Below are 24,688 nucleotides of genomic sequence, written 5' to 3' on the forward strand. Positions count from 1 at the left end.
GAATAAAAATTATTTCTAGTGTTAAACCTTCCAAACCATTGAGAATATAAATTTAATAGCAAATTTTATAGGGAATATTGATCAAATCTATAGTTCTCTTATTATGATTTCCAAAATATCATTTCTAATTCTCCCCCTGCCTCTCTAAACCTTGGCTTTTTACTTTCTTACATTGTTTTTTTCTACTCCAACTCACTCTTGATGAATGCTTACAGTTCATTCAAATTTTATCCTGGGCTTTCTTCTCTGTTTTCATGCTGTCCCTGCAATCTTACCTACTCACATACTAATTATTGTGAAATCTTTACCTAGAACATTATTTTCACCTTAGCTCCGGGACCACATTTTCTACCTAATAGACATCCTTCCCCTCTACCTAGAGGTGTACCACAGATGGAGAGTTCCCAAATCCAGTTCATTATTCTTTCAGCACAAGTTTTCTATATTCACCTTCTCCTCAATTTTGTTATTGATAGATTTATTTTTAACTCTTTTCCTTTATGCCCCATTTCCAATCAAACTGTATTATTCATCTCACCTCAAAAGTTTTGCTTGAATCAATTTGCTTATGTCAATTTCTATTGCTACTGCTCCCACACTCATCATCTTCTGTCTACATCTACACTAACAGACTTCTCTGATTTTCCAGCCTGCCTCCTCCAGTCTCTCTCTTCTCCAATTTATCCTATACTCTGCCTCTGTCACCTGAGTTATCTTTTCAAAATAAAAAATTCAATCATATAATTTTCCCATTCAAAAGTATCCAATATTTCCTCAGTACCTATAAGATAAAATCTGAATTCATAATTGTAGAACAGGGGTTGGCAAACTAGGGTCAGTAGGCCAAATTCAGCCCACCACCATGTTCATTCATTTACATATTATCTAGAGCTGATTTTACACTACCACAGAGTTGAGTAATTTTAACAGAGACCAAATGATCCAGAAAGCCAAAAAAATTAGACTATCTGGCCCTTTTATCAAAAATTTTGCTGACTCCTGACATGGACAGTTCAGAATAATTGGGTCCTAACCTCACTTTGGCTCACCAGATGGCTTAGTGGTAAAGAATCTGCCTGTCATGTAGGAGATGTAGGTTCAATCCCTGGGTCAGAAAGATTCTCTGGAGAAGGGAATGGCAACCCACTCCAGTATTCTTGCCTGGGAAATCCCAGGGACAGAGGAGACTGGCAGGTTACAGTCCATGGGGTCACAAAAAAGTCAAACACAATTTAGTTACTAAAGAACAACAAACTTCTCTTTCCAGTTTCACCTCCCACCACAAACCCTAAGCTCTTACAAGGGGTTCTATTATGGCAACTAGGAAATATATATTACTTACTTTGCTGAGACTTTTGTGGAAAGTCTGAATTTGGAGACAAAGAACAGATTCTGATAAGTTTAGATACTAAAAGTTTAGATACTAAAAAAGTTTAGATACTAAAGTATCTAAAAAGTTTAGATACTAAAAAAACACCACACTACAGTTGCATGTGAGCTAGATATTCTTTTTGTGATGATAACCTGAATACTAGATCTTTAATATTTGAGTTATTTATCAACATTATTATCAGCATCTGTGACCCAATATCATGGGCTTCCCCAGTGACTCAGTGGTAAAGAATCCACCTGCCAATGCAGGGGTTCAATTCCTGGGTCAGGAAGATCCCATGGAGTCAGAAATGGCAACCCACTCCAGTATCCTTGCCTGAAAAATTCCATAGGCTGAGGAACCTGGCGGGCTGCAGTCTATGGGGTCACAAAGGATTGGACACAACTAAGCAACTGAGCCTGGAGAAGGAAATGGCAACCCAATCCAGTATTCTTGCCTGGAGAATCCTGTGGACAGAGGACCTTGGTGGGAAGCTGTCCATGGGGTCGCACAGTCGGACACGACTGAAGTGACTTAGCATGCATGCATACATTGGAGAAGGATATGGCAACCCACTCCAGTATTCTTGTCTGGAGAATCCCAGAGACAGAGGAACCTGGTGGGCTGCTGTCTATGGGGTCGCACAGAGTCAGACACGACTGAAGCAACTTAGCAGCAGCAGCAGCAAGCAACTGAGCACACACACATGACCCAAAATCTTAATTATATGCTATATCTGCATAACATTTTAAAGCTTATAAAGTAATTCTACAGACATATGTAACTCCATGGCTGATTCATGTCAATGTATGACAAAACCCACTACAATATTGTAAAGTAATTAGCCTCCAACTAATAAAAATAAACGAAAAAATAAAAATAAAAAAATAAAATCCTATAAAAAAAAGTAATTCTACAGATATCTCATTTGAATTCACAGCAATTCTGTGAGATGTGAAGGCAAGCATTTTGTTCAATCTGTGAATGAGGGAATTAAAGCCCAAAGGAACTAAGTATCTTGCCTAATATCAACACATGGCAGACCCTTGGTTCAATCTAGGTCTCTTGATTCTAGTTCAATAGTCTTCTTACATTTCAATGCTGTTTACTTAATGATATTATAGGAAATATAACCTAATATAATCCTGAAATAGGAAATAACTTTAACATTAAAAATATGGTAAAAACCACTACAATACTGTAAAGTAATTAGCCTCCAACTAAAAAAAATAAATGAAAAAAAATGTTCTCACACCCCCAAAAAAATTCTATATTATATTCAATATTCCCTCTACCTGCAAGACACTGAACAAAATCAGCAGGGATTCTGGTATCTACTAAATTAGATTTTACTGGAAAGTCTACCAAGATCCAAAGAGTATTCTGAAACGGCCACATCAGAGTTGTTAGAACACTCTTCTACTCCACTCATTCTCTATTTACACTGGGGAAAAATCTGTTTGTTTTAAAATTATTTTACATTGGCATGGAACATTGAACTGGTGTTAGAAAATATTTCTAGGCTAAACAAAGGATTTTCGATTCAAAAAACAAGAACATCCAGAAAAGCCCTTGTTGCTCGCTCAGTCATGTCCAACTCTTTGCGACCCCATGGACTGTAGCCTGCCAAACTCCTCTGTCCATGCAATTCTCCAGGCAAGAATACTGGAGTGGGTTGTCATTCCCTTCTCCAGGGGATCTTCCCAATCCAAGGATCAAACCCAGGTTTCCTGCATTGCAAGCAGATTCTTTACCATCTGAGCCACAGGGAAGCCCAGAGAAGCCCTTAAACAAAATAACAAACTGTTGTATGCTGACCGTCCATTTCTATAAGACTTATAAGAACAAATGTTGAAAGAATCAAAATCTATTTGGGACTGAAAGAGTAAACTATCAGCTAGGGCTGAAAAAGAAACAAGTAGCTCTGCAATTATCAGGCTGTGAAGACAGACACAGATAAAGCCAGCTGCAAAGTTAACAGGAAACACTGTTCCTCCCAAGGTCATGCACCAGTTGTAAACTATCATAACGACCCCTTCTTTGGGTGATTACTGCTTTCTTACCAATGATGCCCCCATCCTCACTTTGGTATTTTCATTTCTTACTGGAACAATATACCCAACTACTATACTGCCCTGATTCATGACAGTACCCAACCCCTAGTTAATCCTCACTTCTCTCAATTTGCCTCAGAAGCAGCCACCAATCCAGAACTAATCCTGGCTTCCTTCAGATTGACCTCAGAATTATTCAGTGGGAAGCCAAAATTCACAAAAGATACTTCCCTCCTCCCTCTTGAGCAAAGGCCTTCCATGGTCCCTCAGGAGTACACTCCTTCACTATGAGTCAATACATTTGATTTTGTCAGACTACAGGCTTGTTCCTGGTAGTCTCTGTCTGAGACCTACACATTCAGCAGTTTAGTACTGAGAAAAGCCCTCTCCACTCCAAAACAAAAAATTCATGAAACTAAACCTGAAAATCACTAAGCACAAGAAACTTCCACTTCCAATAAAGATGAACAACACACTGAATTCTACTCCTCATATCACAGGAAATATCAATGGTGCTAAGAGATAATAATGCTTAACCAAAACCAGGTAACTACTCTGTGTGACCCTATGGACTGTAGCCTGCCAGGCTCCTCTGTCCATGGGCTTCTCCAGGCAAGAACATTGGAGTGAGGTGCCATGTTCTCCTCCAGGGATCTTCCCGACCCAGGAATCAAACCCGCATCTCATATATCTCTTGCATTGGCAGGCAGGTCCTTGACCACTAGGGCCAGCTGGGAAGCCCAGTAACTACTATATTTGCTAGAAAAAACACCGTATCTTCAACTTGGCATCAAGCTCGAGACAGCAGACTCTAATATGATGCCTATAGCATCCAGAAGAAATGTTTTAAAATCCACTAAAACAACTCCTTATAGCTTATATGCAGAGTACATCATGAGAAACGCTGGGCTGAATGAAGCACAAGCTGGAATCAAGATTGCCGGGAGAAATATCAATAACCTCAGATATGCAGATGACACCACTTTCATGGCAGAAAGTGAAGAGGAACTAAAAAGCCTCTTGATGAAAGTGAAAGAAGAGAGTGAAAAAGTTGGCCTAAAGCTCAACATTCAGAAAACTAAGATCATGGCATCTGGTCCCATCATTTCATGGCAAATAGATGGGGAAACAGTGGCTGACTTTATATTTTTGGGCTCCTGCAGATGAAATCACTGCAGATGGTGATTGCAGCCATGGAATTAAAAGATGCTTACTCCTTGGAAGGAAAGTTATGACTAACCTAGATAGCATATTAAAAAGCAGAGAAATTACTTTGCCAACAAAGGTCCGTCTAATCAAGGCTATGGTTTTGCCAGTGGTCATGTATGGGTGTGAGAGTTGGACTGTGAAGAAAGCTGAGCACCGAAGAATTGATGCTTTTGAACTGTGCTATTGGAGAAGACTCTTGAGAGTCCCTTGGACTGCAAGGAGATTCAACCAGTCCATCCTAAAGGTGATTGGTCCTGGGTGTTCAATGGAAGGACTGATGCTGAAACTCCAATACTTTGGACACCTCATGCAAAGAGTTGACTTATTGGAAAAGACCCTGATGCTGGGAGGGATTGGGAGCAGGAGGAGAAGGGGACGACAGAGGATGAGATGGCTGGATGGCATCACCGACTCGATGGGCATGAGTTTGAGTAAACTCCGGGAGTTGGTGATAGACAGGGAGGCCTGGCGTGCTGCGATTCAAGGGGTCGCAAAGAGTCGGACACGACTGAGCGACTGAACTGAACTGAACTGAAAACAACTCCATAACAGTAAAGCAAAGTTGTGACCTTCTAAGAAATAGTAGCTGTACATCTACCTCAAAGACAAACCTCAGGAATGTGGGGGTAAGGTAGAGGATGAAATAGGGAGAAGCCTGCTTTCAGCAAAAGCTTAAGACAATCAGTACCAGGCTCAGCCAATAACTGCTAACCAAATAAAAGCCTTAAGGCTGTATACACACAAGGCAGAAAAGATTATTGTTCACAGATCAGGCTTCTTATACCACACCCATCAACAACACCTTCAAATACATTTTTTCAGAAAACAAGCCTTATTTAAAGAGTGCTAAAATATTCTTGGATTAGTCTTTTCTCTTTCACAAAAAAAGTCACATGATTAACATTTATAGTCATGTATTTTAATTTTAATTAGAAAATAGAATGATAGCATATATACCACTTTCTAATTGGTTAAAATATTGTTAAACATATCAATCAGCTCCTATAAACAGAGAGGCCTATAACACCAAGAAAATACTGTCAAAAACATCAGATTTCCCTGGTTGCACAATGGATAAGAATCCACCTGCCAGTGCAGGTGACATGGGTTTGATCCCAGGACCAGGAAGGAAGATCCCACATGCCACAGAACAACTAAGCCCCTGTGCCAAAACTACTAAGCCCACAAAACTCTAGAGCCCGTGAACCACCCAAGTGCCATGGCTACTGAAGCCTGCATACTCTAGGGACCTGAGAGCTGCAACTACTGAAGCCCATGCACTTAGAGCCTGTCCTTCACAAGAGAAGCCACTGCAATGAAAAGTCTGTGCACTACAATGAAGAGTAGCCCCCACTCCTTGCAACTAGAGAAAAGCCCACACACAGCAACAGAGATCCAATGCAATAAAAAAATAAATAATTTAAAAATGTATACATAAAAAAAGAACACTGGAAACTGACTCATGAAATTCAGTGTCAACTCAAGATTTAAAATGACTAGTAGTGTTTTCTGTGTGAAGCTTGGTTTGTGATTTCCCAAAATAGCTCTGCATGCATGAGTGCCTGCTAAATCACTTCAGTAGAGTCCAACTCTTTTGCAACCCCATGGACTGTAGCCTGTCAGGCTCCTCCATCCATGGAATTCTCCAGGCAAGAACACTGAAGTGGGTTGCCATGACCTCCTCTACAGTATCTTCCCAGCCCAAAGACCGAATCCATGCCTATTAGGTCTCCTGCATTGGCTGGAGGGTTCTTTACCACTAGAGCCTCCTGGGAAGCAAATTAACATAAAGTCTCAAAAGAAGCCAGAAAAAAAAAAAAAAGAAAAATGAATTTTAATAAAACTGGAAAACTGTAGTAGAAGCAAAACAGAACTATTTCTTTCATGGATTTGATGCTACTATGAATCAAATTAGGTCTCTGAAACCTTAATCACATAAAGTAACAACAGCTTTACAATCTTTAAGGTTGATGCCATTCCAACCCTCTTAACACCCATCCACAGTACAATTTAAATAAAACTAGTAAATCCTAAAGCTATTGGTATTCATGGTCATTGAATGTCTTATTGCTAGATAATACTAAGATATAGCAAAGAAACAGTATTTCTAATTCCATTCAGTCTTTCTGCAAAGTTCACTTAATATAATTTGAGAATAAATATTCTAAATCTTCATTTTATTATATTCTTCTCAACCATTTCATTTGATTTGGTTATTATATACAAACATTTTAGACTGCCTTTTCCTCCAACTAAACAAATCTAGAACTGTTTACAGCTTCCTTTTGTGAACTATAAATATAAAATTCTATTCCTATAAGGTACCAAGTAAAATGTATATAACAAGTATTAAAAGATCCTTTTAGAATACTTTGATGTATGTTGAAAGAAAAAGCTAAAGAAATGAGAACGAATGATAAGGAAAGGAAAAAAGTGTTGATAACAGAACTAAACAAAACTCTTTTTCCTTTTTTCTTTAGTTCTACCACTTTATTGCTACCACCCCATCTTCCTCCACCCTCGTGCACACATGCTCAGTCATGTAACCCCATGGACTGCAGCCTGCCAGGCTCCTTTGTCCATGGACTTTTCCAGGCAAGAATACTAGAGTGGGTTGCCATTTCCTTCTCCTAAAACTCTTTTTTCATTATACTTTACATGATCATACTAAGACAATAAAATCTATTTTTCTTCAAATAAATTAAATAAAATTATTTGCCCTAATAATACAACGGTGATTCCAGAAATGGATACGAGGGGCTAGAAACTCACACAAGCTATAAAAAAACCATAAAAATGCCTTGAAAAGGGATGCTTCCATTTCCATGTAACAGCAATTATAGCACTTCCATTCATTTAATATTTAGTGAGGACTCACAATGTAGAATGTACAAAAAGACTGAGTTTATATTCCACTTCTAATCACTTGCAGGTGTGACAAGAATCCCTTGCTCCTCTCCAGATATTAAATAAAAAGGTAATAACTTTAGAAGCAACTTGCTTCATGCACAATTATCAAGCACAAAGAGGAGGAAGGTAAAGTGCAGGGAAGCAAGCAACAAACAGCAAAGGCTAGCCGAAGAGTAATCCATGGGCAAGAGATGAAAGCTACATAAAATCAGAGCGGAAGGATGACAAATATTCCTGGCAGAAACCCTGTCACCTCAGCCAAATAAGGCATAAATTAGACTCCTTTCTTTCAATTTATATTTACATATTAACAAGAGGCAGATTTTCCACCTCCAAGTGAATTCTGGCTTTAAGTGTGACATATAACCCTACAATGAATGCCAGTAAGTCAAGAGTCAATCAATGCTAAATGGAAGCTTATGAAAACAAATATTAATTTGTCTATAGAGTTAATATAAGTCTCCTGAGCTATGTAAGGTGTAAATTACAGGCCTACTATGCAAATTATAGGACACTGCTATATGTCAACTGTACTAAAGATAAAAGGGGAAAACACAAAAAAGGTTTAGAGTGTTACTAAATCATACTCTTCACTCAGTTTAGAAATACAAGAATGTACATTTGTTCCTTGGGTATTACATTAAGCCGCAAACTAAAATGAACAAGCTATCTTGCTGCCATTTCTATAATTTTATGAAAACTGTTCAGAATGTGATAACTAGGACAATTTCTGAAATCTTTACCATGATGGGTAACAACTATAATACTAGTTCTTCCAAATACCCATTTTGAACAGACATGAAACAGATTTTTAAAATTATTTCTGTACTGAAAAACTAGCTCATAGCAGATTTGTGTTGGTGTGAAATTATATTTTCAAATTTTAGTGTGACCACTACACAGTCTCCAAGACAACTACTAATTTTTAAAGGGATAAAGAAGTAAAAATACATAGTGACTAGAGTGCAAGATCTCAAACAATACTACAAATATTAATTACATATGCCCCAAGATTTCTTTGAGTGGCATTAGGTATTAATACTGTTTTGAAGAAAAAAGGACTCACAGACATGGGAAACTTATGAACACCTAAAAGGATAGTGGACAGGAAGGAAAAAAATTAGGAGATTGGGATTAACCTATATACACTACTATTTATAAAATAGATTAAATAAGGACCTACTGTATAGCACTATACAGTAGTGCTATATAGTAGGGAACTATATTCAGTGTCTTAACCTATAGTGGAAAAGAATCTGAGAAGTAGATAAATATACATATAACTGAATCACTTTGCTATCTACCTGAAACACAACATTATAAATTAACTATACTTCAATTTTTAAAAAAAGGTTAAAAAAGATTAAGGCAGAGACTTAATATGAAAAAATACTATTTTTAATTCAGTTCAAGTTTCTTCCTCTGATTTGACACAAAGCAAAATCAACTTGATTAGTCAAGCATACAGCTAATGAGGTAGAATGACTGGAGCTTAGACCTATAATAATGTAAATATAGGCACTGTCCCTGCCCTAAAGTAATTTGGAAATTTACTCCTGGTACACTTAAGTCACATGCATTTAAAGTACTACAGTTGTTAGCCTGAAGAGTATGTGGGAAGTAACTCCCAAATTTCATTCCATGCTTCCTCCCCTCCATTTCATTAAATTACTAAGTAATATTTCTGACTAACTGCACAGAAGATGGAAACATCTGAATAAACAATCCAATATAGTAGAGTCCAGATAAGGTAAAAATTTATTGGATTTGGCCAAAGACAACTGTAAAACTCTGAGTGGAAAAAAAAAAAGTGGCACAATGTGATTTTTAAAGTGAATTACTAAACTCATAATAGGAAAAGTTAAAGTCAGCTTCTGAGTACAAAAATTGGAAACACTCCAGGTTAAGTATGTACAGTGAATATTAGTCAACAGATTATTAACAAATTATGCACCTATCCAGAGGGCTGCTTACTGATTCCCACATAGGTCTAGATATGCACTGTCCATTAGCTATATGTGCTTACAGAATGTCAAATTGCTTAAAATTTCATAAAATTAAAAACTTAGGGGCTTCCCTGGTGGCACAGTGGTAAAAAAAAAAAATTTCTCCTTCTAATGCAGGGGACACTGGTTCTATACCTGGTCCAGGAAGATCCCACATGCTGTGGAGCAACTAAGCCCATGTGCTATAACTACTGAGCTTGTGCTCTAAAGCCAGTGGTCTGCAACAAGAGAAGCCACTGCAATGAGAAGCCTGCACATTGCAACTAGAGAAAAGCTCGCCAAAAAAATAACTAAAATTAAAAACAAAAACTTAGACCTCAGATACAATAGCCACATGTGACTAGTGGCTACTGTTTTAGATATCACAAGATAGGACATCTCCATTATCACTGAAAGTTCTATTAGATAGCACTATTCTACATAAAATGTCAGTTAAAATGAGTGCCAAGAAATGACTAGTAAAATTCTAACATTACTGAATAAAATTGTAAACGTGGGACATATCTATTTACAACAAAAATTCTAAAGAAAGTAGGACTAGAAGGGAACATTCTCAACCTGATAAAGAGCATCTATAAACATATGTAATGGTGAGATTGCCCGCTTTCCCTATAAGAATGGCAACAAGGCAAGGACATCCAGTTTCATCACTTCAATTCACCAGTGTACTTGAGGTACTAGCAGTTCAATGCAAAAAGAAAAAAGAAAACAACACCATAAGGCAAACAAGATTAGAAAGGATAAAGTAACCTGTTTTTATTTGCAGACAAGATGATCATTCATGTAGAGAATCCCAAAGAATCTCAAAAAACTAGAGGCTATTTGATGTAGTTAGTGGAATTGTGGATTTAGTGATATATATATATATATATATATATATATTTTCTATTTACTGAAAACTGAAATTTTAAAATACATAATTTAAAATATCATCAGAAACCCAGGAAATTCATAAAACATTGCTGTGAAAATTTTTAAAAGATCTAAATAAATGGAGAATTATACTATATTCCTAGAATTGAAGGCTCAATGTTGCTAAGATATTAATTTTCCCAAATCTATAGCTGCAAAGTAACCCCAAACATAATCTATATCACTTTTTTTAATAGAAATTGATACTCTAATTCTAAAATTATATCTTGCTAGTAGAATACAAAATGAGATAGCTACTTTTGAAATAATTTGACAGTATCTTAAAGTTAAACCTGCACTTACCATATGATCCAATAATCCACTACCTAGCTATTTACCCAGAGAAATGAAAATAGATGTTCATGCAACAACGTGTACATTTATAGGCCTTTATTTATAAGAGCCAAAATATGGAACCCAAATGTCCATCAACTGATGAATGAACAAATAGACTGTAGTATATCCATACAACAGAATACAACTTGGTGAAATGATATGCATGAATCAGAAGAATTTGGTCTAAGTGAAATCAAACAAGCACAAAAGGCTACATATTGTATAATTGCATTAAGATGAGACTCTAAATAAGGCAAAAGTACAGTGATAGAGATTAGTGGTTTCTAGGGATTGAGGAATAGGGGACTGACTCTAAGGAGGCACAAAAGACATTTAAGGAGTGTATTGTGCTACTGGTGGTTATATAAATGTATACATTTGTCAAACCTCATTGAACTGCACACTTAAAAGGGCAGAACTTGGGAATTCCCTGGTGGTCCAGTGGTTAGGACTCAGCTTTCACTGCCAGCCAGGTTCAATCCCTGGTTGTGGAACTAAGATCCCACAAACCTCATGGCAGGGACCAAAAGAAAAAAAGGGGAGAACTTTTTTATGTGAATCATACACACACCGTAATGTACTTGACTTAAAAAAAAAAATAAAAGTAATGCGGCTAATTCTCAATCTTCTGAGCGCTGTAAGTATAGATATGTTACAAAGTATTGGTAACATCTGTTTGGTTTTGGTTTGTTTTTTTGGGCTGGGATTGAACCAGGACCTTGGCAGTGACAGCACAAAGTCCTGACCACTGGACTGTCAGGGAATGCCCCATGAAATGGTTCAGAAATAAACTGAAAGACAAGCAGTGTAATGTATGCCAGCCACATACTTCTCTGGGCTATGAATTTTTCTTCTGTAAATAGGGGTTTACAACCCAGTTTCCCAAATTTGTTACCAGGAAACTTTCAGAATGTTACAGGGAAAGGGATTTCCACTGTCAAATTACTTAGATAATGTTCTCCCAAAGAGATGATTCACAATGCGTTTTAGTATATGAGCAGTCCTACATGTAGTCATTTTTCCCATATTTTTTTAAACTCAGTGTTTTTCACATTTACTTGACCAAGATAAGAAATAATATTAATAAAAGTTCTTTCTAGTGCTAAGATTCTTTTATAAAACCTTTAAGACTTACTTTCATGATTAAGCTTTATTTACATAGGAGAACTATAAAACTGATTTAAAAGTAGCTATGGAAAACTATACTCCACCATGAGAAAACTATTTCAAAGGACAAATTTTAAAAGATCTCCTATTCTTAGTCAACTCCCTTGAGTTTTTATCAGGTTCTGAATTCTATATATGTTGAACTTAAGTATCTTGACTAGTACATACACATGAAAACATATCATATTTGAACTATCTCTATTCTAATAGCTCCTCCTCAATTAACATGGCGGATTTAAGAATGTGAAAGCATCAATGACAGGGACACTAAAATTCCCAAGCAATTAACATTATGAATAACAATTCAATTACAATGCAATTACTGTAAAAAAACTAACAACATTTCAAATACATATGTGCAGTATTAGAATTTTTTAAAAGAAAAGAATAAAGAAATATTGAAAACCTAATATTCTAAAGACTGCTCTTCAACACTTCACATGTGACCACTGAAGGAAGCATAAAGCATATCAACAATATTGATAGTGTGGCTAAAACTATTATATCTTCTGAACATAAATAAATACATGAATAATAAAAGCTATCTCAATTTAATTCAATCAATTAATTATCAATAAAGTTTAAGGGAAAAGTGAACACCAGAAAATTCTGGATGGTGAACAAACTACCCCGGAAAATGAAAAAAAGTGTTAAAAACACCATGTCAAATTAGACTCAACCTAGTAGTCTACTTTTTCTGGTAAAATCCAGGCTATCGAAGAGTACTGTTGGCAATATAGATCAAAGAATCCAAAATTATCTTAATAATGCTTATGAATCTTATCAATGACTTCATCTAAATATTTTAAAAATTATTTCTAGTCTAAATTTATTTAACCTCTTTGGGTAAATAAGTTCTATAAGCTAATTATGTATTCTTATTTTTCAATTCAAATTTAAGGAATATTCTCTAGGCACTGGGCACTATATAAAATAATTTAATTGTTCAGAAGAGTGAGAAAATAGGAAAACAGAGTGGCAGTTACTCATCTATCTGCTTGGTTCTATACAGTCTTTGCAAGAATTAAATTTAGTATAAATGGTTTTGTTAGCTATATCTTCTCAGGAACCATACTAGCATTTCTTTACAATGTTCTGGCCAGAGATGACCCAGGATAATATGAAAAGGACATAAGAATTTCAGTAAACTACATATGGGAAGGGTGATATTTCTTCCTTTTAATAAAGATAAAACTTATTGCATCATTATAAGTTTGGCAAGCAAATATAAGAAAAATATACTTCTGTTTCCTTCTAAAATCTGTCTTTACATAGTTCCCTGTAAAATCTTTGAGCTTGGCACAGAAATATGTAAATACACTTCCATATGGCTAAAAACACCTGAAGTATATAAAAAAGGAAATGCTTCTGCTAAGAAGAAAGAAAAAGACAGGCAAGGAGAGGAGAGAAGTGGAAGGGGGCGGGGAGGATGGGGGAGGCAGAGAGGGGAGAGGAGGAAAGGGGATAGGGAGGGGAAGGAGAGAGGAGAGAAAAAGGAGGGGTCTTAAGAGGGAAGGGAGGGAAAGGGGAGAGGAGGGAAAAAAGAAGGGAAGAGGATGGAAGAGGAGAGGAAAAGGAGGGAAGCAGGGGAGGGGGGAGGAGAAGGGAGAGAGGGGAGGGGAAGAAAGAAAATGAATTTTAAAAAGTCACCTTTTACAAAACTATGATTATATTTGCTTTAAGAAAAATGCTTTAAAAAAATTCTGGACCAACCATGAAACACCTCAAAACGTAAGCAGTTCATTTACATTTCAATTTTAATTCTGATACCTATTTTTGGGTTTATAATGAGTTCAGGAAGGAACAAATCAAGAATGTGTTTATAACTCACATGGACATTACTCACCCACATTTGGAGGTTTCACATAATTTACAGGTAGTTCTGGAGGTCTGCCTCTATGTAGAGCTGCAAAAGCAGAGCCATTCCATAGTGTACTCTTACAGTCTATACAAAAAGATTCAAAAGTTAGTCAAGGCACAGAATATTTTTTAAACTGTACCTCAGAGGCAAATGTCTATTTTAAATTTCATTTGTTGAAATACATTTATAACTATTAAAACCACAATAAAAAAATAACATATATGTATAAACATGCTATAATCTATATTATGACAGGTAAACACCAATGCCTTCATATTATCATCAGGATATTTTACTTTCTGTGCTGACCTAGAATCAAAGCTCTTATTATACATATATTTGAATCTTATGTAAATATGTCATGGATTAATATGGTTTTAAGTTTATATTGGTCCCCTTCTGGATCTTTAGGCTTAAACATGTCTACTCATATAAAACTGTATAAGTAAGGAAATGAATATAGCACAAGTATGCCAGGTAAAATTCAGAAATTTATACTTTGTGTATGCTCATGTTATGGAGTGACTGCCAGTATTGTAACAGGTAACAACACTATGTATCAGATGAAAACTTAGTAAAAATAGTTGTGTTTTTTGTCTTTAATGTTTATGTCAAAATTCAAGCAAATATGAAATATTCCTAATAATTCAACTGTGAAACAAAAGTATTCTACCAATCTCCCAAAAGATGTCAAGCTAACTGAATTGAAGAATTTCCTTAAATTATAAAAGAGATAATAAAAAACTGGTATCATTTATGCAACCATTTATTTTTCTTTGTGAATTAGGATTTTTAAAAACATTATGCTAAAAAAGCAAAACAGAAATAAATTGGTTTCTAGATAGACCTGAAGTATTTAATTCACTAAGGCATCCTTAACACCTAATTACACATTTTTATGTTCAGAAAATTCTATCTATATAATTTACATACTGGGGTTCCATGTAAAACTTTGGGGGAGGAGTCCAGTGGTTATGAATCCATCTGCCAATGCAGGGGACGCAGATTCAATCCCTGGTCCAGGAAGATTCCACAAGCCATAGGGCAACTAAGCCTGTGTACCACAACTACTGAGCTCGCATGCCACAGCTACTGAAGTCCTAGAGCCTAGAGCCTGTGCTCCGCAACAAGAGAAGCCACTGTAATAAGAAACCAAGCACCAGAACTAGAGAGGAGCCCCTGTTCACTGCAACTAGAGAAAGCCTGCACACAGCAACAAAGACCCAGTGCAGCCATAAATCAATTAATAAATTAAAAAACAACTTTGGGGAAAATCTGTAAAAGACTGAAAACAGTGGAGCAGAGTAACTGTTACTGAAAAATGATGGATTGATACCTTTGTTTAAATATCTTTAAATATAAACATCTTGACAAATCATAATTCTAATTTACCTGTTATGAAATACCCCTTGTGATTAAAATATCAAGACTCAAAGATTAAGAACATCAAAATGTAATGAAAGAATATTTTACACATTTATACTGTACTAATCAGAGCAGTGATCTTTTGAAATCTCTGTTCCACAGGGTTACAAAGAGATTTTATATCCTTTACCTCTACAGTATTCACTGTTTTACTGAAAAGGTCACCATTTAGGCCTCTAGAAATTTACTTGTATACTAGGAAAATAAAAACAAGAATGGCAAGATAAGAAACACTAGAAGAAAATTAGTATTTAGAAAAGCCTGGGAACATTTCATTCACATAAAAATATTCCTTTCTCTAAAAACTGTAAAAATCTTACCTTTGGCATCCCTTAACAGAGACTGCCGACCAACACCGAGTAATGTCTGTACCCCAGGAACACTCTGAGGGATCTCCTTATCTAGTAAGGGACCAATCCGCTCACAAATTTTAAGGAGGTAGTCTGGAGGAATGTGTGCATTGGCTGCCACCTAAAAAGCATAAATGAAATACAGGAAAACAAATTTGGTTTAAAAACATTACCAAACTGCTCCAGCATGGAACAAAGTACAATTTTAAAGTACACAACAAGGAAAACAACATTTTAAATATTTAATACTTCAACCAAATTTAGGAAACAGCTACAAAGAATTAAACACCATTTAAACAAATATTAACATGTAAATGACAAGGCAATTTAACTTACTTTTACATGTTTTGATTAAATCATTTGCTTAGCTGTTCATCTTATACAAATAAGTGTTACAAAACAGCAAAGAAGTACAAAGATGATGGCTAAATTCTACTAGTACTTGATCAGCAGTGACAAACTGATCAAGAATCAGAGAATCTAGATTCTATATAAATGATAAGAATGCAAACAAAGGTATTACTTCCATTAAACTCCCACTTAAGCCCCTTTAGGATTAACAGTACATATTTGCTTAATTAAAGCAGCACTCTTTCCCTAAAAAAGCTAATTGGTTTTCAAAAGAGTATAAAATTAATGATAATTTTATATACCATGTTCTAAACAACTAAGCTATGTACTCAAAATTCAATGCAACAACTCATTTGTAAAACACAATTTTTGAAGATGGTTAACAAATGCAGACAGGAATGAGACAATAAAACAACAAAAGTGGTTTCCATTTTTTATCTAAGATAGTGTTAAAGTTACAGATGTGTTTCACAAATACCTAATTATTAAAACAGTAAACAGGGTAAACTAGAATATTAAAAATCCTTAGATAAAAAGAACACCTACATTCTCATCTTGACAAAAGGTCCTAAAATCTATCTAGTTATAAAGTTACAATGCCAATTTTTATAAATGCTATAGAGAGAAACACATATGTGTGTGTGTATATATATACCTGCCATCACATAGAACACACATCAATATATTACCAACAAATCAAGAACAATATAGTACAAAAGATAATTTTGTAAATCATCCTTAATGATCACCAGCAAAAGAGATTATGTGTGTTCTTGATAAATATTGGTTCACTGAATCAATGAATAAATAAAAACCAAAGTCTACCTATAAGCAAAATCTGAAGAATTCACAGAGGAAAAATGTTTCTCCTATCAGATTGTTTTCTTAGGAAACACAGGTTGAAGAACTACAATCCAACATGTATGTAGGATCTGGGGATAAGTGATCTACTATGACTTTTTAAAATTATTTATTGCCAATTATCTTTTACAAGCCCCCTCCCTTTTTTTTTTTTTTTTGCCACAGGACATGACATGTGGGATCTTAGTTACAGACCTGGGATAGAACCCATGCCTCCTGCCGTGGAAGTATTAACCACTGGACCATCGGAGAAGCCCCCCACAAACCAATTTTGATCTACCCAAATCACTGGGGCCTGCGCAACTGTCATGATGGTCAGGAAGAATGGCAACTTAATCTGATTACTTTTCATTTGCATCTGGATTGGGACAAAGGATCAAGCAAATGTTTTCAGTTACTTCATACAACTCTAGTTTGTTTCTAAGCAATTAGCTACATAGAACTAAAATAATACGAGTAATATTAAAGTCAAAGCAGGTGATGATTCAATTTAAAAGCCCCCCTTTTTTTTTTTTTTTGTTACCTAGAGACACTGATGGGCTTCCCTTAAAGAATCTATTGCAATGCGGAAGACCTGTGTTTGATCCCTGGGTTGGGAAGATCCCTGGAGAAGAGAAAGGCTACCACTGCAGTATTCTGGCCTGGAGAATTCCATGGACTGTATAGTCCATGGGGTCACAAAGAGTCAGACACAACTGAGCGACTTTCACTTTTCAGAGACACTGATATCCTAGAACCCTAGTTTGTAATTCATCATCTCCACAAGAGGGCATTCCTAAATAGGCCTACACGCAAATATAATTAATACTCCCAAAAATATATACATCACAAAGAAAAAAGCCTTAAAATACAGCATATTAACATCTATAATAGTTTGTGCCTTTTTCCCAAAAAAACTGTCTTGTATAAACTGGGCTTCTGTTAACATTTTCCACCAAGTAAATGTTATAAGGCTTTACACATGATGGTAGTTGATGTCTTCAGTGGTATTTTCTATTCTATCAATTTTCTTTTCCTCATTTCATTACCATCTCAAGAGTTACAAAAAGCTAACTACCCTAGAACTTGAAATATACAGTAATATATACCCAGAAAATAGGACTTCTCTGATATGAATTTTTAGAATTACCCTCTTATAGAAACCTGTCAGATTTATGTCTTTTTTATGATTATATAAATTTTATTAAGAATCAAGAAGTAAGAAAAGGACAAAAAATAAATATAATCTTACTTCAAAAACCCTTACTACTTAAAGTTGAATATTTCAACAATTATGTCTTAAACTGAAACCTTAAGCCCCCTGGCTACTTCATTTTATAAAAACAATGATGTTTAGGGACTTCCCTAATGGTTCAGTGGCTAAGACTCCAGGTTTGACCGTTGGTCAGAGAACTAGTTCTCACATGGCACAACTAAGAGTTTGAATGCTGCAACTAAAGATCCCGCATGCAGCAACAAAGATCAAAGATCCTGCCTGCCGCAACTAAGAGAGATGTGTGTGTACATCCAAATAAATAATGAAAACAAATTTTTAAAAAAATGATGTTCGATTTTCAGGTGTGTGTGTGTGTGTGTGTGTGTGTGTGTGTACATGCGCACATGGGTGTGCACGTGCACGCTCATTTCTGTCTGACTCTTTGTGACCCTGTGGACTGTAGCTTGTGAGATCCATGGAATTTTCCAGGCAAGAATACTGGAATGGGTTGCCATTTCCTCCTCCAGGGGATCTTCCCAACCCAGGGACTGAACCTACACCTCTTCTGTGTGTCTCCTGCATTGGCAGGTGGATTCTTTAACATCTGCACCAACAATTATATAAACTTTTTATCATTTCCTCGGCAATTACTTTAAAACACAAAATCATTAATTAAGCAACTAAAACAAGGCTCATCTACTCTCAAATTCTCCCCCTTGAAAATCTGCATTATAAACTATTAAATAAAGTTCACAAGTTTGCTTTTCACCCTATACAACAGAAAAATTACTCAACTTCTAGGCAGTCCCATTCAAAAATTCATTACTCTAAAATCAATAAAAATTTGATTATAAAACAGTACTAGAGGAACATAGAGAAATTCTATCAACACAATGGCAGTAACAATATTTTTGAGTTTGAACATGCTCTTCTCCTTTAAATAACATTAGCAGGCTTCCAGACTTTATCAGCACCGTTCTTGCAAACAACAGTTTCTTCTAAATCAAACTTCAGGACTTAGAAGTGGTATAAACGTTTACTTCAACCCATGTTCTTTGATTAAAGCTGGAATTTCTTTAAAGGTGATCTTTTTAAACATAAGAACTCTTACTTACACTCAGTAATTACATTTCTAAGTTTTTAAAAAAATTCTATATTAGAATTACATGTGAATATAATGAAATATATAATAAAATATAATATCAAAAGTATGTATTAAAAATATTCTATGAAATTAATGTCTTATTAATAGCTACTTTTTGATTAAAACTCAAAGCATTCTAATTTCAATTATTTAACCAAATTTCTCTTTCTGGAATATAACAACCAACAAGTAACAGAACAAGTGCTTTCAGATTGGAAGAAGAAAACCATTCTCTAAAAACACAGTTCAAGAGTATAATACAAACTTCTGTATTATTTTGTAAAAAAAAATTCCAAGGAGTTAAATTATAAAACTTTTGAACTGGAAGGATCCTTATATATAATTAACTTAATTCCATATCTGAGTAGGAAAAACAGATTCAGAGAAGTGATGTCCAATGGTCACAATGAATGGATAGCAATCTGGGTCTCTCTGCTCACTGCTATTTCTATTACTGCCCCATTAAGGCAGCTGAAAAATGAAGGCAATTAATACAAAGACTACAAAAAATTAAAACTATAAATCTGAATAAACTGAAAGAAATTAAATGAAGCCTAGATTATAAATAAACCTTCTTAACAGGAAGACTGGCTGACCTAAAGAGCAAATCTAACAACTGAAATTACCACATTTCAAAATCATTATGACAACTGAGAAGACCAGAGAGATCCTACTAGTCATAATTAGTTAAAAGAAATCCAGCTGGGCACTGAATAAAACACAAAGGGTCCCTAATCTCAGGGGGCCAGGCCTGCACCAAGAGCTATATTTGAAATACTAATTTTCAGATGGCCATGATAGTATTTTTACTTTGGCGTTTTGAAATAATAGGATCAGACAAGTAACTAAAAAATGAAGAAAACAGAACTGTGTATTTTATTTTCTAACTAAAATCATGACTACACAGGAAAAATGAAGAATGAAACTGAGAACATATGCTGAAGAAGTAAAATGCAACATTTTATCTGAGATTTAAAATGTTCTTTTTTCTGGTGGAGGAGGGGGAAGAGAAAAAGCACATACGCAGTTTATCACAGGACTTTCTGATATCTAGGGACAGAAAACGAAACAGATTTTGAAAAATACAGCAAGGCTTTAAGATAAGCATGATACTCTGAAGTCTAAGAGCCTGATTCACTTAGATTCTAAAACTGACTAGCTGTTACTCTTTTTGGGAGTGTGATACAGGGAAAAGACTTGGATTTGAATTTTTCCAGCATCCCCAGGCTCCTACTTATGTGACCTGCAAAGTTATTCAGCCTCTCTGACTCTGAGCTCCCTCATCTGTAAAACAGGGAGTAATGATAGCTACTTAAAATTATTTGTAAAACAAAAACAAAACCATTCACTTACACATTTATTCATTCAGACGTTTAAAGTATAGGGATATAATGAAAGATTAAATTGCTGCCCTAAGAGAATCCATAGTCCCGAGTTGGGAAAACTAATAGATAGAAACAAATCAAATCTACAAGTGCCCAGAGGTTTAGTACAGAGAGCTAAAGGCATAAAGTACAGTACCTCATTCACCCTGGGGATAGGGGTTCATGTCTAATTTCACACCCGGATTCTAAGTGAAAGGTAACAAGAGAGAAAAGGAGAAAGCATTCCAGGCAAATAGAAAACACTTTGCACAGTGCCTAGTACATATATCTCCTCAAGGTTTAAGATGCACCTCCATAACATTAAGTTAAAAAAAAAATCAAACACTATCCGGAGTACCATCTGATTTTGAAGGAAAAAAATGCACATATTTGTACAAAAAAGAAGAATGAAAGAGAATATTAAAAATTAATAGTTCATTTTCTGCTTGATACATTCCAGTAAAATATAAATGTCTACAATAATCCAATATTACCTTTATAATTTTAAAAAAATTAGTTTTAATGTTTGATGAATTTGAAGGAGAAATGAAAAACTGGGCAGCAAAGGAAAGAAAACAGGCTTCCCCATTGTAGTAATAACCACTGGTTAACAGGGTGGGCTACAGTGTTAAGACTTCCTATCACTTTCTTTTGAATATATTAATCATAGTTCATAGCATCTTTTTCTTTTTATTAGTTTTAAGATTTCCTCAGGAATGAAATAGGCAGAGCAATCCACCTAGGGCTCAAGTAGTCTTTGGGTTATACTGCCTCAAGAAAGCACTAAAAGTACTATAACTTTGAGGTCAGATGACATCGAGACAAGAACTAGGGACCCAACCACATTCTAGAAGTTTCTCAGGAGAGAAAGGTCCAATGTAAAGAACTCCATACTAGCTAGCAGATTAGCATATGTAAAAAGTATATACCATGAAACACTGTTTTAAAAAGTTAAGAAAATTGAACAAGTAAGAATTAGCTAATTATAAAGCACCATTGTAGGTACTAAAAGGCATAAGAAAAACACGTTCAACAAGGTAATATAAAGCACAAGAAATAAATTATCAATCATGTGTAGAAAATAAGATTAGGATAAGAAGAAAATAATCAGAAGAGTTGAGGATCCCTGCAACAAGACACGGGAAAAGATACCTTCCACTTCTTAAAAATCAGTGAATACTGTTCCAGTATTACACTGAATTATTTTCTGTAATTCATAAAAATGCAAATAACACTAAATATCTTTTGACATAATAATCATTCTTTGTTTAACACAGATGCACTTCAAAAACACTCATTATGGGCTCAATTCTGATACTTTCTAAATGCTTTTTTTAATGTTACTATTATATATGCCCCTTACCTTATAAAAAGAAAAATTACTAGGAAAATTGGGTAGTGATAATTAGCTAGCTAAGAAAACATAAATTCTGGGGTCATAGTTCTTCAGATTTTAATGCTGGTCATTCAAACTCTCTGTTCTATTTTTAAAATATAGTAAATTGTAGCAACCAACTTATTTGCACTCATTTGCATTATTTCATATTTAACTCATTTGATCCACATAACAACCTTGCAAAACAGGTGGGGGTTCTTATTTTATAAATGAAGACATTGATCCTCTAAGACGTTAAGTAACTTGCCCAGGGTGGCTCAGCAAGTAATGACTAAATATTATGGCCTTTTCTACTACCCACAAAATTCTATTTGAAAAAGTTAAAAGCATCTCTAAAATATGACATAAACATTAAATTGACTTTAAATTACTATTTTAATCCCTACAAAAAATTTATTAATCAATCAATAACCAACATCAGTAAAACTAACAAAAACACACAAACTAAACTTAATAGTCAAACGTCACAAAGGTTCTTTCGGGACAAAATTTTATAAGAAACATTGACCCAATCCAAATTCTCACTCTCTTCATTTACTTAATACCATCTCATTTGTACTGAGATACTAGTTCTCCCAGGACTGATGAGAAATGTCCAAAGGGGTTTTAATCAATGAAAATGTATTCCTAGAGCCCAAGTGTGGGGGGAAAAGCTAAGGATCAATCAAGATGAATAGCTAAAACTGATGTGGCTCAAGCAAATCAGTAGCAAAGAATGCCAGTTTCTAGACATTGATTGCTGTCTGCCATACCTATCAGTTAGCATTATATCTACAAGAGGGTCAAGCAGCACATGCCTTTTGGTTTCCCACGATGCATTCTGTTCCTAACTATGGCTGTGTGTTCACATAACAGTTAATAAGTCACACATGCTTAAATTGCTTCCACACTTAGAGATGCAACAACCATGCTACTAGCACTCAAAGATCATTCTACAGTTCTACTAGACAGTTCAAGCTATTACTAGTAACTAGAGAACAAGAGCTGGGTAAGAGGAGAAAAAAATACAGGTATGTCTGGAATTCAAATATGGTATTTAAAAGCAGTTGGTGAGGATCAAATGAAATAATGTGAAAACATTTTTAAACTTAAGTATGTTAAATGCAGGTGTAAATTCTTATAATGGCATATATCACCATAGATGTATTACTTTTAAAGATACGAGTGAAGATTAAAATCTTGATAAAGTTTTCTTGTTTTTTTAAATAGCATAAAACTGCTTCAAGTCTCTTCCATATAAAACAAAGGCAATACAATCTATGCCACTCCAAATGTAAGCACTAATTGGTGCTTTCAATTCTACAGATGAAAAATGCTGAATAAATGTAAAAATATACACCACACCTAAAGATAATTATGTCTCTGGTTCAGTCTTATGATAGAAGTACCCACAAAATGATTCAAAAATCTTAAGGTATGTCTTTAAAAATGTTTCCAAGTCATCTTTCCAATATGTAAAATTTGTGTATTAACAAAAACTATTCATTCACACACACACACACACACACACACACACACACACAATCCTCACTGCTCTGTCATTCCCAATGATCATCCCCAGTAAAGCTCCAAGGAGGAAGCAATAAAATAGTGAACAGTTCAACAGGGTCACCACAAATGAAAGGACATTTGTAATTATTTAAATTATCTACCTTAAGAAGTAAGAAGCAAATCTAATTCTATTATATTGTAAATAAGTCAAGCAGAAATAAAGAAAAATACTCAGATCAAACTTCAGAAACAATCACCCTAACTTCAAATCTCTCCCTGTATCACTACAAAACTCTGAAAATTAATTTAGAATTTTCTAATGTCATAATAAAAAATGTTACAGTTCAACATATACTGACAAACATTTCACCAAGACACATTTTTAAAAGGCACTTTAGATCCCAACATGTTGATATTTGGTTGCAAGTAGGTTTAACAAAAAAAGCACCTTTCCTGGTGTTTCAAATTATAAGTAAAACACTAAATCAGATTTAAGAAAGAAAAAGAGGGATTTTTAGACTATGTAATAGTAATAGTAGTAATACGTGCTGAAGAAATCCAACATATTACCTTAGTATTCTTCTGGATAAATCAAGTTAAGCAGGATAGTCTTTTTACAATTCAGTTAAAAATATTCATATGGACAGAAAGGCAGGATTTTTGTTTCAAGTATGTAGTATACATGACTATACAATTTCAATTCACTATTTTGATATCCTTGTTTATACTCCTTTCCCTCTTTATTATGCATTTGTATTCTTTCCTTTTAATATCCCAGTACATTTAAGTTTGAAATTCTGCAATATAATTTAACATATAAGGTTATACCACTTAATAACACTTTGTCCTAAATTTCAATCAAAAATATGTAGCTAAATCAAAGATCACACTGTTTAAATCCATTGTTCTAACAGCACTTTAAAAAATACCCCAAGAAAAACATCCATCTCTCCTACAATGAAGCCACTCAAAATCTCACATCAAATTTGAATTCATTTTTATCAACAACTGATGAATCCAGCAATCCATCTAACACTACACACTCAGTTCTAAGCCACATCTTTTCCTTCTGTTCAAATTCTCATTCAGCTCTGTTTCATCTTCCCTTACAAAGAAATCTATAGGTAGAGAACAGACATATGATGAAAAATAAAACCATATTATCAAAATGTATTATCCCTAGAAAAATTGGATCCTGGTGTGGAAAAATAAAAGCCTATATGTACAACATAAAAATTAAGCAAAAAAACAAGAAGATAACACTATCTAAACTAAGGATAATAT

General features: G+C 34.8%; 1 protein-coding gene across 2 annotated transcripts in view; it reads right to left on the reverse strand.

The window, feature by feature from the left end:
- Positions 1 to 24,688, reverse strand: part of BRWD3 (bromodomain and WD repeat domain containing 3) — a 139,315-nt gene that overhangs the window by 111,199 nt on the left and 3,428 nt on the right. For both annotated transcript variants that reach the window (XM_065916561.1, XM_065916563.1), the window contains exons 5-6: positions 15,573 to 15,723; positions 13,813 to 13,911 (exon numbers count right to left, since the gene is read on the reverse strand). In XM_065916561.1, coding sequence (XP_065772633.1) covers positions 13,813 to 13,911; positions 15,573 to 15,723 — 250 coding nt within the window. The remainder of the gene's footprint in view (positions 1 to 13,812; positions 13,912 to 15,572; positions 15,724 to 24,688) is intronic.

The sequence above is a fragment of the Muntiacus reevesi genome, chromosome X (assembly GCF_963930625.1).
Source record: "Muntiacus reevesi chromosome X, mMunRee1.1, whole genome shotgun sequence".
Taxonomy (NCBI): domain Eukaryota; kingdom Metazoa; phylum Chordata; class Mammalia; order Artiodactyla; family Cervidae; genus Muntiacus; species Muntiacus reevesi.